This window comes from Arachis hypogaea, chromosome 13 (genome assembly GCF_003086295.3).
Source record: "Arachis hypogaea cultivar Tifrunner chromosome 13, arahy.Tifrunner.gnm2.J5K5, whole genome shotgun sequence".
Classification (NCBI taxonomy): domain Eukaryota; kingdom Viridiplantae; phylum Streptophyta; class Magnoliopsida; order Fabales; family Fabaceae; genus Arachis; species Arachis hypogaea.
The window spans coordinates 142257198-142270768 of record NC_092048.1 but is presented as its reverse complement, the minus strand read 5'-3'; the positions used below and the strand labels follow the sequence as shown (position 1 = coordinate 142270768).

Sequence of the window (13571 nt, the reverse complement as noted above, 5' to 3'; positions counted from 1 at the left end):
AAATAGTATGTAGCCGCCACAATAGTGACGTAGTGCTGAGGCAGCTTGTGCGTGTACAAGTTGGCTCAGTCAGTCCCCACTCTGTATATACATCTCAATTCCACGTTCGCAATTGGATATATATGTGGTGAGTCTGTGTGAATTCAATGAGATTACAATTTTAGACTAATAGTCAGCAATTTAGCTTTTGAGTCTTTGATGAATCATGAAGGGGTGAATAAAGTGAGTCACGCACTAGTTATTAATAATTTATAATCACTCTTATTTTCTTCTTTCAAACATGATACTGTTACAAAAAACAAAAATTTAAAAAGAAGAAAAGTGGGTGGAGGGTATTTTATTTTACTACAAAAGACACAGAGCAAGGAGGATGAAGTGGAGAACAATGATAAGACCGAAGGTAGTCCTTGACGCTCCTGATCCTGAACCACCTGGTCCTACTGAACCGCCACTGGGTGCAGGTGCCGGTGCTGTTTTTCGACAACAATCACAAACAAACAAACAAACAAACAGTACCATTGTCATTCACCACATGCATACCATACACAAAAAGAATCCTATATAGAATGCACTAACCAGGACAAGTGGACTCATTAGCAAGAATGGTATTGATTCTTTTGAAGCTATAACCCGCATAGGCACAGAAGGTGCGGTTGCATGGATCATCTGAAGCAGATGTCAAGTTGCCAATTGTCAGGTTCCCTGTGCATTTCATGGAGGGGCATACCGACCACTTTCCCCCTGTTGGTTTAAGCTGCGATGGCTCGCATTGCAATCTATACTTAAATTAAAGTATTAATTAATTAATTGATATATTTTCATTGCATTCTTGGTACGGTCAAATTAATCACAAATAAAGAAGGTACTTACACATAGTTGTTGCTGGAGTCGCATTTGCATTTTACGCATTCGTTGGCAGTGTAGACGTAAGTGGAGTTTGAAACCAGCAGAGGGTAGTCCATGGAATTGTTTTAACACTTGTGGAACAAGCTGCCACAACATACATCGTTATCATTCACAATTTTATAATCCATGTCACTAGAATAATTCTCAATTATATTCTCTCATCGTGATTTCTTAATGCTTGCTTACAAAACTGGGAAAAGGAAAAAAAAAAGTGGTGCCATATTCTACTCATAGTCTAACATCTCCATTATTGCATTCACAAAACTGCAGAATTAAATATTAAAAAAAAGTAATTTCTTTCTTTATCAATGCGAGCATCTAACAGTAGATTAGCTAGGAATGGTTCAAACAATTATTTATTTATTGAGAAGAATAATTGCAACCGGGCACATCTATGAGTGACTCAAGACAGCTGTGTTTTATGTAAAGATAATCATTAAAAACGGTTGGATAATAATTTAATCATATATATCAAATTATTTAAACGATTTTTAACTAGCAAATTTCCTAAAGCAAGTGAGTTTCCACTTTTCTTAGGATATAGATAGAGAAGTCATTTTGAGGTGAGATAAGCTTTTCAAAAGTTAATAGAAATTTCAAGAAAATAGGTTTTCAAACAGAAAGTGAATATATATAGCTGGATGCAGCATACAATATTGTAAACTTCCGTTGACTTTATATACCAAAGTGGATGTGATTCTACATAGCACATTCAAAAAAATCAAGAACTCCAAGATAACATTTTTTTTCCTTTTTAAATTTTTATAATTGATAATTCTCAAACCGATAATGATTAAAGCAGGGCGACGGTGTACTCCGCGTCTCTCTGTCTATCCTATAATGATAATGATTAAATTTTCTTTGGCGAATTTAATTTTACAAACAACAAATTATAAAAAAAAAATATAGAAGGGAAAATGAAATACCTTTGAGAGGGACATCGATAACCTGCTGTGCCTGAAGCTTCTTAGGGTCATCAATACCGTTGAGACTAAGAATGATCTGTTCAGTGGTACCAAACTCCTGTGCAATCCCCTCCACGGAGCTTCCAATTGGAACTATGTAAGCATAGTGCACCACACTGCTCCCTCCAACACTATCACAGCTACAAGGCAACGGTATCCAAATGGAATCCCCAGCGATGATCTTATTGGCGTCAGAGATATTATTAGCCTTCTGGATCTGCTGGTACGTCACCACGCCCGCGAACACTGTCCTTGCTATGTAGTCCAAGCCATCACCAGGCTTGATTTTGTACAACGGCACGTGGTTCGACAGCCCCGTTCCGTTACTGCACTTGCACGGAAACGGAATCCTAACTACCTGCTTGGGCGCCACGCTGTAACTGCCTGACGCGTTTTCCGGGATCGTGTTGGCGTTTGCGCCCAACAGGTCCGGGAGGTGCTTCACGTTGAACAGCTTCTGGATGTCTCGGAGCGTGGTCGCATTCTGGCTAAAGTAGTCGATTAGAGCTCGACACGTGGCGTTCGTGCTGCTGCTGCACTTGAAGTTTGCCTCTGGCTGAGCCCGGGCCGTCAGGAAGCCCGTCAATACGAGGGTGAATGTGGTGAGCCAAAGAGCCGATTTGCCCATTTTGATTTTGGGTATGTTGGGGGAAGGTCAGATAATTGGTGTGGGCTTTTGTAAGTTGATTGGTTTTAATTTATTTATAAAGGGACCCTCACTTGCCTGGCTGGCTGCTGTGTGGTCTAAGTGTGAAATTGAGGTTGTGTCTTGGTTTGAACATGGAATAATAATTTTATTTGAAGATTGAACCGTTGACTTTGACTCTGACTGTGCAGGAAGAACTTGTTATGCGGGTTGCATAATAAGTGACTCCGAGACACTCTCACATGGAGTGTATGTTACTCCTCTCCATAGTTTTGAAAATTATGATCTGACTTGCTAATTATGCTGGGAAGAGAAAAGAGAGTTGGAACAAGAGTTTAGCGTGTTGTGTTTGTTGCATTACGGTTTCTGAGAAAACCTTGGATTCTGTGGAATATACTTGGTGGGTGAAGCAGCAAAGGGTTAAGCAGTTAAATCCAATCGTGCAAGGATTCTAACTGCAGTTAAGTGCGGCTCAGATACGCCTTCATGGATCATGACCAAGAAAGAGCGAAAAGGAGAAAAGGTCGTGTGGAACGGAACAAGTATGAAAAGTCTCACCTCACTTTTTATACCCTAATGCTTTTATATTAGAAATAAGAAATGTTCATCACTACTTGAAATTCATAGGAATAACCAATCAAAAAAATATGAAAAATAAAATATTCAAAAATAACAAATTACACGTTATTTTTTTAAATAAAAATCTAAAATTTAAAAGATTTAATTTCAAATCCATAGGTGTGTATAACTTTTTGGGTTTATTTTTTTTACGTTGAGAGTTAGAAAAGAAAAAACGACATCGGGCACATGTATTCTTAATTTCTTATTCTATTGAAAAAAAATTCGTGAATACATATTTTGCGGGATTGTATATTAGTAATACCACCAACATAAGTAATAGAATTGTTAATCTAACATGGAGCTTCAATTAGATATAAAGAACGCTTGGAACCACGAGTAGCATTGGACATTAAAGCTGCATGGAAAATTATTAAAATACTCGGTACCTAGTACAAGGTATCCAATATGAAATCAACGTTCAACGTTTTCTTTCTCTTAATCTCTTGTCTTAGGTTTTCATTTTGGTCTCCCCATTTTTATTTTGGGCGGGTAAAATCAATTGTCATCCCTATATGGGTTCTAGCTAGGTCCCAAGTATCGCTACAATTATTGTTTTCCTTTTGGGCCTGATATGGCCCATTTTAGACAAGAGTTTTTCTTTTTGTCAGCATCTCTCATTCTCATGCACATGCCATTGTTGGCCATCGTTGGATCAAAAAGATACAAGTCTTTTTGTTTTTTTTTTTTTAATCCAAGAATGAATAGATATGTACATCCTGAATTTGATCAAAAACCTATCTGTATTGAAAACTCTAAATTTCATTATCTTTTACACTTAATTTATTTTTTCATGATATTTTTTAAGCAGGTTAAAAATTAATCTGTTAGGGATGAAAATTTCATTTAAAAGTATATTGCTGACAAATGAATTCCTTACTTTATTCTTTGACCATGCACTCCATTGAGGCTTTGAATAAACTTTTATGGAAATACTATCCAAGAAAATATACATGATGAGAAATACAACTGAAAATTATTTTAAATATTTAGATCTAATTTTAATTTTGTCTCAATATGATTAGTGGACTTAGAAATAATAGAAAATAGAAATATCACTAGAAGGGAACATCACCATTCACACAATACAAGAAGATAGTGATGTTGCCTTATCTAGTTTAGAATTCAAACGTGATAAATTCAATAATGGTTTCCACCTTTACAATAATATCTTTTGGCAGATTAATATTGTTGAAAATAATGTTTCTTAAGGGAATTTTGAGTGTACAGTGTCATAAATAAAAGAAATTAAAAGGGAAGAAACGTTTGAGAATTGAGATGGTCCACATTCCACAAGAAGCGGCATCTCCACGCCGCGCCTTTACTGGAAAGTGGAAAGAAACATAGCATTAGCAACAACATTGCTTTTTCGTGGCGAAAGAGAGATAACTACGCTTAGTGGATTAAATCATTGACGATGACTTCCACCACATCAAACTCCTGTATAAAGTAGTAATAGATTATCGACAAATTTTGTATTTTTCCCAATTAATATGAATATCAAAGTATAAAAACATGTTTAAAATATAGTTACTTGGCATGTAGCTTTTACTTGATAACTACTATTCATTTGGTATATTGAACCCTGGACTATCCTTTTCCCTTTTAGGACATTAAGCATGTATTGATGTAGCAGGTGTATGTATATCTAAATAACAAAAGTAGAGTTTATCAACATCCAATAAATAATAGAACATCGTTTTCACTTTTCACGCAATAGATATATATTAATAATAGACAACACTCTTTATTTTTTTTGACATGTGTATATAGATGTTTGATTTTATGACTGTATTTTAAATAAAAGTTATATAATAATAAAGTGATAAATGTAACATGAGAGAAAGAAATGTTTGTTTTGAATAATAAAATGAGTAGTAGTGTATGTAAGAGTAAGGAAAAGATATGTAAGAGATGAGTTGCTTTATATAAAGAAAAAGGGATGAGAAGATGGAAGTGGATGATTAATTAGAAGGAGGTCCCATTTATGTCCACCAATATAATTTCTATATTGTTGTTCCATTTCTCCATTCTACTCTTCATGTTAATTAATTAGCTTCTTCTTTCTTTCTATATTTATGGAGGCTGAAACTACTCTTGTCCCTCCCACGGCCACACCACCACCACCACCACCTCATAATGGTGGTTTGGATTGGACAGTTGTAGCGGCGGCCATCGTGTGTGCCTTGCTATGCGCTCTAGGGCTCAACACCATGCTACAATGCGTGTTTCAGTGTGCGGGGCGTGTTCTCACGCAGCCTCTTCAATGGATCGCTTCTCGAAGGCTCAATTCCGGTCTCAAGAGGAAGGACATGGTGGCTCTCCCTACCTCAACTTTTTCTTCTTCTTCTTCTTCTTCTTCTGAAGCAGCTCCTAGTAACAATAATAATAACAACTGTGCAATATGCTTAGCAGAGTTCAGTGATGGTGAGCAAATAAGGTTTCTTCCGCAGTGCAGTCACCATTTTCACGTGGTTTGCATTGACAAGTGGCTCCTCTCTCATTCTTCTTGTCCTACTTGCAGGCACCTCCTCAAGTCTAATTCTGATTCTTCTTCGCTCCACTCTTTACATATCCTCTTAGCTTAATTCCTAGCTAGTATAGGACTAGATTTTTTACATGCTTTCCTGTCAAATATTTATTTTCTTAATTGTTCAATTATTATTCAATACATACACTACTTTGGGTAATGGTACGACACTAAACATATTTAGAAGTATTGGCTAAAAACATCCAGTTAAACTGTTGGACTAAAGGTATTTAACTGCTAACTAAAAGTCTAGTTAATATAAACTAAAATTTTGACATTTGAGTTTTTCTCCACTAGTTATTGGATTAATCACTCTCTTCTTAAGTTTCATTGAACAAGTTTTAATTTAATGTCCGTTTATTATATCCTTATTTCAAATTTTCAATTTTGAATTCTGATATTATGGAGTTCAATATATCCATAAAGTTTCAGCTTAGTTATGCATACTTATCCATTCCAACTTTATTACTTCTAAACAATTACAGCCTTAACTTTGGATGGTACATATAATGTGCTTGGTCAAGTAAAGTTGGTGAAACGATGGAAATCTCATCAGCAATCGGTTGTAATATTGTTTTGGATGAACATATTATCCCAATTATTATTATTATTATTCATTAACATGTTGAATTGCTTTTAGTTTAACATATGATATAAGGACACGTATTTAGAGAAACGGGGTATTTATTACGAAAGTGAGATGAAAAATTTAAATTGCATTACCATGTATAAATTCAATCTAAAAAAATTGTATTACCATGTATAAAAAAATTATAAAAAATCAGTAAAATTTATTATTTTTTACCAACAGTTAATCAATAATATTTAAAAATAGGAAAAGTACGAGGAGCCAATGAAATATTTGTATAAAGTGTACAATAGAGGTTTATGGAGTATTAGAGATATAAGTATTAGTGTTACATTTTTTCATTAGCTGAAACTTTTGAGATGAGTGGTATCATGACATGGTATTAGAACGCTAGATCCGAAAAGTCAAGAGTTCAATTTTTGGTAAACTCCAAAATCAGTTTAATTTTTTAGGAAGATGTTTATTATTCCTAGTACTCGAATGGTTATTCTAGATAGTATGGGGGATGTTCATTTTGTAACTCCCCATTGTACACATTGTACAAATAGTCCATTGTCTTCCTATTAGTTAAAAATATATTAATAAATTTTAGATTAAAAAAATTGAACTAATAACTAAACTATTAATAACAAATAATAATATGGAAAAGTTTAGGGGCAGCAGTTTTATTGAATTTTGGCCAGCATGTAACCAGTAGAAAAAGATGAGCCATTGGATGAAATCTCACACCAATCTCACACCATCAAATCATCATTGATGGCTAGTTGATGGCTAACAATCACAAAAATTGCTGGCCCCCTAGCATTGCTCTAATAATATATTGGGATAAGTATTGTTTTGGTCCCCTCACGTTGAGGGTCGGAATCGAACCCGTCCCTAGTGTATATTTTGATTTAAAATCATCCTTAAAGTCGTATTTAAATTTAAAATCGTTCTTTCTAATAAAATTTTTTTAATTTATTCCTAAACTACCCCTATAATAAAAAAATTATAAAATCTAAAAAAATAAAAGAAAACGCGTTGGGGGGGGAAGAAAAGGGTATTCGAAGGGGGGAGGGAGAAGGGGAAGGGAGGAGGGGAGACGGCGCCGGCGTCAAAGAGAGGGAGGAGGGGAAGTGGAAGAAGCCGGAGAAGAAGAGGAAGAAAATAAAGGGAACGCGGGTTCAAGGTGGGGGAAGGGGAAAGGACGCGGGGTCGGGGTCGGGGTGGGGGGAAGGGGAGATCAGAGGGTGAGGGGAAGGGGAAAGGGAGGAGGGGGACGGCGGCGGCGGCAAAGCTTGGAGCCGCCGCGCCGTCGTCGTTGGGGATCGCAAGGGAGAGAAGAGACGCGAGCCACTGCCGCCTCGCCGCCTTGCAACCTCGCCGCCTCGCCGCCTCTGGCTTGCCACTTTCGCCTCGCCGTTCTGCTTTCTTGTTTTCTGTTTTTTTGTTTTCTGTTTTTGCTTCTTGGTTTGGTGTTGTTGCTGTTGTTTGGTAGTGGTGGTGGGTGGTGGTCTTGCTTTCTGTTTCTGCTTCTTAGTTTGGTGTTGTTTGGTGTTGTTGCTGTTGTTTGGTGTTCTTGGTGGTGGTGGTGGTGGTGGTGGTAGCGTGGTGCTAGTTGTGGTGGTGGTGGTGGTGGTAGTGGAAGAGGTAATTGTGCTGGTAATAGTGAGGGTATTTTTGTCCAAAAAAATAAAAAAGACAGTTTTAATACAAAAAAACCGTTAAATATGATTCTAAATCAGAAATTACGTTGAAGATGATTTCGATTCCGACCCTCAACCTGAGGGATCAAAAAAATACTTATCCCTAATATATTCTATTGGTTTTTTAATATTTTTTTAAAAAAATAAAATTATATAAATACTTAAACATTTTTGTTAAAGAAAAAAATTTACTAATGTCCTCCAAACAAAATTCAACGATGAATGTTTACTGCTACCTTTTTACACATAAATGATTTTTTTTACTTGATCATCTCCTCTTCATAACTGGAGCAATTCTTTTGATATCGTAACAAAATATGTGATATATTTTATTATATATTTTCATACAAGTGAGTTTTATATTGCTATGGAAGAATAAAAAGTCACTGACATTTTGTGTGTATCCAATATTTTTTGTTTTGGATTTAATTTTGATATATTGATAATGTAAAATATTTTACATAGTTATATAATTATATTTATTTTTTTAGATAGTTATTTATACTGTTAATATAAAATATAATTATTTTTATTGATATGATATTAGATATTTAAATATATGTATAAAATTACTTTACACTGACAATACAATAAAATTAAATTCTTTTTCAAATACTATAAAAAAAAACGGCGCCGATATTTTGATTATTTTTTTTTTGAAACACAAAACTATTTTGATTAAAAAGGGTTTTTTAAAATTTTGTAATACAAAACGTCGACTTCTCAAAACAGGGTTAAACGCATTTTTTGTATTATTTTGGTGAGATACATCATTACAAATTTAATATTAAAAAAATAATAAAATATACATGTATTTTTTTAAAAATTTATTATGGTCGGTCAGATATGGGTATTGATTATAAGTCTATGCAGTTATAAACTGAGTTAAAATTCATTTTAGCTTCTGAAATTTTACGTCGGCCTTAATTTTGACTTCAAATTTTTAAGTTATTTAATTGAAACCCCCAAATATTGAAGATTGACTCACGTTTGTCCCTACAGTAATCTCCATTAACGAAACGCTAATGTGGCACATTAAGTTGTCAAATTGTGTTGCCACCTAAGTTTTAGATTGTTATGGTAGAATGTTGATGGATACATAATATGAAAAAGGTTAAAATGACCCAAATAAACCCCTGAAAATAGACTTAAAATCCTAAATTGCAGCCCCATCTTCGATCTTGTTGAGAAGATGATGGGTTCAGGCAGGCAATCTGCAAGGTTGCGTTCTCATGGCATTTCTGCGAGGAACCCTAATAATGATAGACTAGGGAAGAATCCATATTGGTGTGGCTATGGAATGTGTTCTATGCTTTGACGATCTGGGACATATGTGAATCCTAAAAGATCCTTTTATGGGTGTCCAAATTATAATGTAAGTTCTTTGCTATATAATTTTTTTTCTTGTGCGTTGTCTTCTTCAATCTGTTACTAGACTAAAATTTTTCTTAGGTATTCTTATAATATTTTATTTTTTGTTGTGTCTAAAATAACAGACAGCTGAAAGGATGTGGTGTGGTTTTTTTGTGTGAGCAGATGATGAGAAAGAAAGCAGAATAGTGAGATGACAAGTACTTGCAAATAATATGATGATAATTGAAAAATGAGTTTAGCATAAAAAATTAGCATAATAGAATCTTAGATTAGGTATTTGGAATTATGGATAAATTTTTTGAGTTTGATGATTTGTATGTTTGTATCTTTGATTATTATTTATGGTATAAATATGGGTAAGATGTGATTAGAAATATGTAGTTGTTTATATAAATTAATAATATGAAGTAAGTCAATGTAAAAATAAATATGTTGTTAAAGCATCCTTCTTATAATTGGGATATTGTAGCTGTTACGCAATTCTTAACAAATAAATTTTAATATATAAAACCTATTAGAACTTTTTATAAATTTCAAACTTTTCACCATATACATGTATTCAAAATAAGGCATACATAGCATAACCAATATTCAAGGGCATTGTTTGCCATAAACCAACCAAAACAAACTGAGCAACATAAACCTAGTAAGTGTATGAATAAAATATAACTTAAAAAGATATTAATAGTCAAGTCACAAAATAAGATAACTATGCTCCAATCACAAAAAAAAAAAAGAAAAAATCAACATAATACTAATGCATATTCTTAATTTAATTATCCATAACTTCTTTTTAGGAGGCTTGAACCTTGATTTTAGTCCGGGTGTGAGGACAAATTTTATATATGCAGCTATTCTTGAAGATGTTCTAGAACTTGCCCCTTGTATTGAGTCAAGGCTTGCTGAGTTTGGAGTTGGAGAGAATTTTCTTTTAGGCAGCAGTTTGTTGGACCTCCCTGTTGGAGTCACCTATTTTATCATACCACAAATACAATTAAGTTAGTGACATAATTATAACAAGTATATAATCATAAATACAATTTAAATCTACAAATAAAATTAAGTTAGGGTGAAATCACTTGATATCTATTTTTTGATTGCGAGTCAGGTGGTTGGACTAGCACAATTTCTGAAGGAGTGACAACATTTTTAGGAGCATCATTAGTAACAACATTTTTAGCATTATCAATAAAAGTCTCCAAAAGAGTCACTTGATCAGAGGCACCATCTCCATCCTGATCAGTTATAATAGCATCAGATCCCTTACCTTTTTTTTAACAAGAACAATTGCGGTTGTTTCAATAAGGACAACTGCAACATCTTCAGCCTTCTTGTATTAGTAGTTTTTCTTGGTGTTGCTTTTTATGCCACAGTAGGTACAAGTGAACTCCTTGTACTTTTTATTCAACTTGATTGCTCCAACCTTAGATTTTTTTTTGTCCCCGAAGGTTCTTCATCAACATCGTTCCTTCTCCTCTTCTTCTTTAACGGACCTGGCTTATTTCGAATTTTTGGAACTTGAGACCTACTATACTAAAACTTCTTCCATAAGACTTGTCTGGGAATCATATTTAGAGTATGCATATATGTTTGTCTAAAGAATCCATAGTTAATCAAGAGTGACATTAGTCTTCAGGATTACCATTCAATCTGGAAATGGCAACACATGCATGAACACATAGCATGCCTAAAATTGAGTGGATATATTTTAGAATTAGTATTAGAATACACTAGATTTGCATATCATTATATGAAAATGGTTAATTAAATTCTGTAATCTTCTAGAATTTACATGTGCAAATTTTTTTACCTAAATCAATAGCCATGTTTGTCGGATAACCATGGTTTTAAAATTTTTTATAACTATCATCTCCACACCACACTGGATGCCATTTTTGTGACTCTTTTTTTATCTTCTCAAGTCTGTTCTTTTGTATAGAGAATAATTTGCCAATGTGATGTTGTAGCTTAAGTGCTTAACCTTATTTTTTGCAATTGTCTTCATCACAAATATGCAAACCTCCTCCAACAAGATAATTATAGGCTTAGCTCTATAGTCTATACTCTTTAGTCCTTGCATTGAACACTTTACATGCATTATTACATATATTATCCAGTTTCAGACCATGCCTAAAGTATGTCTAGTCCATGATTTTTTTGGCCATTTGTTCAGATAGGCTTAAGCATCTTCATTCATTCTTTTAAACATCTCCATCTTTAATTCAAACCTATGTCTTGTGGTCTCTCTTGCACACTCCCATCACAAATCTCTCAATTTTTGTTCTTTCTACTACTTGTTAAAATTCTTTCACATGTGCCAAACACAAAATCCATGCTATACTTTAGGGAATACATCTTGAACAATTGGAATTAATCTTTGTAACAATTTATCAGCAATTACTTAAAAATAGTTAATAACATATAAATAATTTTAAAAATTCTCGATTACTCAAATCTATTTCACAGTGACAAATCCTCAACCCAACATTTCACTTTTACTAATAATAATCTACTATTTATAATAAAGATGGTAAAAAATTTAGTACACATTTTTGTTCCGAAAACATAATTTATCATATATTTGATAAATAATAAGTTGAATTAATAAATAAATTAGTATGACCTAATACACACCTTAAATTTAACTATGTTAAAACTAAATTGTCCTTGCAAACAGCAACACAAATTTATGTAGATTAAAATAAACTTATGAAAAATGAAGCAAAGTGAATTTAAGTTAGCTCTAACTTTCTGCAAATTTGATATGAATCACCAATCGTCTTGATGTGGGTCACCCAGATCCTCATGAAACAGTTCTAGAAACCATCTCTACTTTTTCTGTTCTCCACTACTACAATGGCCTAGGCAATTACATAAATGTGGTTGTTGGCGTCTTGTCCTACGACAGAAAGGAGTTGGCTACCGAATTGAGTCTTCAAGAACGCTCCACCTAATCCCTATCAGAGGGCGACATCCATCCTTGAAGTCCTTCTTGCTCCCATCAAGGCAGATGTATATTTTTTCAAATATTGGATCCTCTTCTGGTGGTGGTATGACTCCAAGCTTTACGGTTGAATCATGGTTTTTTTAGAAGAGTTTCTGTATAGTCTCTAATCAATGTATATTATGCTGCCACATCCCCATAAACAATGTTTCTTACATCAGTGAGTGCTCTAGATAGAGAAAACTTATTCAAGTCCATATCATACTTTCATTTGAAATAATCAGAAGCCTCTCCATACTTTAGGTTGGGGTATTTTTTTATTTTTTCACCAACTTCGAGGCTAGCCACTTCCTATTTACTGTTGTGTTCTTAATTAGTCCTCCTGTATAAATATTGTCATTATTGAAAGTCTTGATCTGTGAACAAATCTCTTCATGATCAATGAAAGCATAGGCAATCCAGTTACAACTCCCCATCTTGTATTTGCAAATTGCTTTAACTCTGTTGCTCTCGTTCTTTTTGAATTTTATTTGCCTCCCTTCTTGTATAGTGAACTCCCTTAATACCTCAATAAAATCATGTTTTGTATTGAACTTCATACCAACCTCCAACTTCAGTTTCCCAAATCTAGCCCCTTCTATGAACATGGAAAATGTATCATCATCATCAATATCATATTCTTCATCAGAATTAGTGGAGTCTTCATCTCCTCAAAATGCCATAAATCATTTTCATCAGAGTCATCATGGTAGGCATCAAATGCATCATATGGTTCCTGGACATCACTTACTTTTCCTAGCACATAACCCAAATCAATGTCTTCATCTGAATTCTGCATAATGACCTCATCCTCATCACAGAAATCATCAGGGCATAACTTGAATTTTTCCTTACCTTTTTTTATTTTTACACTCCTTAATCCTTGCCATAGCCACCTCACAATCAGAATCATAGTCACTCGAGTTCTCAAAAGCTTCGGATCCAAGCCTATAAAGCTCATCTTCTACACTTTTATAGGAGTCGTTACTCTCACTGCTCAAGAGTGTCACTACAACCACCTCACCAACAACCTTCTTTTCTTTCGAAGCAAATCTAGAAGCTGATCTTGTCACTCTTCTAAGTATTAATGTAGTGTTATTTTTGGTAGCACTTATTTTTGGAGTGAACTTGAATTTCTTAGTTAAAATTGGAGTGAAATTCTTAACAGTAGTGGTGGTTGATGTGGAGTTCTTAATAAGATTGGGTTTTGCTTTAGAAGCTGGATTGGTAGGATGTTTATCATGGAGTTTGGATGTGGTCTAAATTGGTGGTGAA

General features: G+C 34.2%; 1 protein-coding gene and 1 pseudogene across 1 annotated transcript; one reads left to right on the top strand and one right to left on the bottom strand.

Annotated features, from left to right (window-relative positions):
* Positions 1 to 238: 238 nt before the first annotated feature.
* On the bottom strand, positions 239 to 3171 carry LOC112792427 (lysM domain-containing GPI-anchored protein 2-like; annotated as a pseudogene).
* Positions 3172 to 5213: 2042 nt separating this feature from the next.
* LOC112792424 (probable E3 ubiquitin-protein ligase ATL44) lies at positions 5214 to 5723 on the top strand. The gene has a single exon (XM_025835664.3). The coding sequence runs from the start codon at positions 5214 to 5216 to the stop codon at positions 5721 to 5723; it is 510 nt and encodes a 169-aa protein (XP_025691449.1).
* Positions 5724 to 13571: the final 7848 nt, after the last annotated feature.

Bases quoted from the DNA above. Each gene is read 5' to 3' on its own strand.
- LOC112792424 (XM_025835664.3), top strand. From the start codon at position 5,214: ATGGAGGCTGAAACTACTCTTGTCCCTCCCACGGCCACACCACCACCA.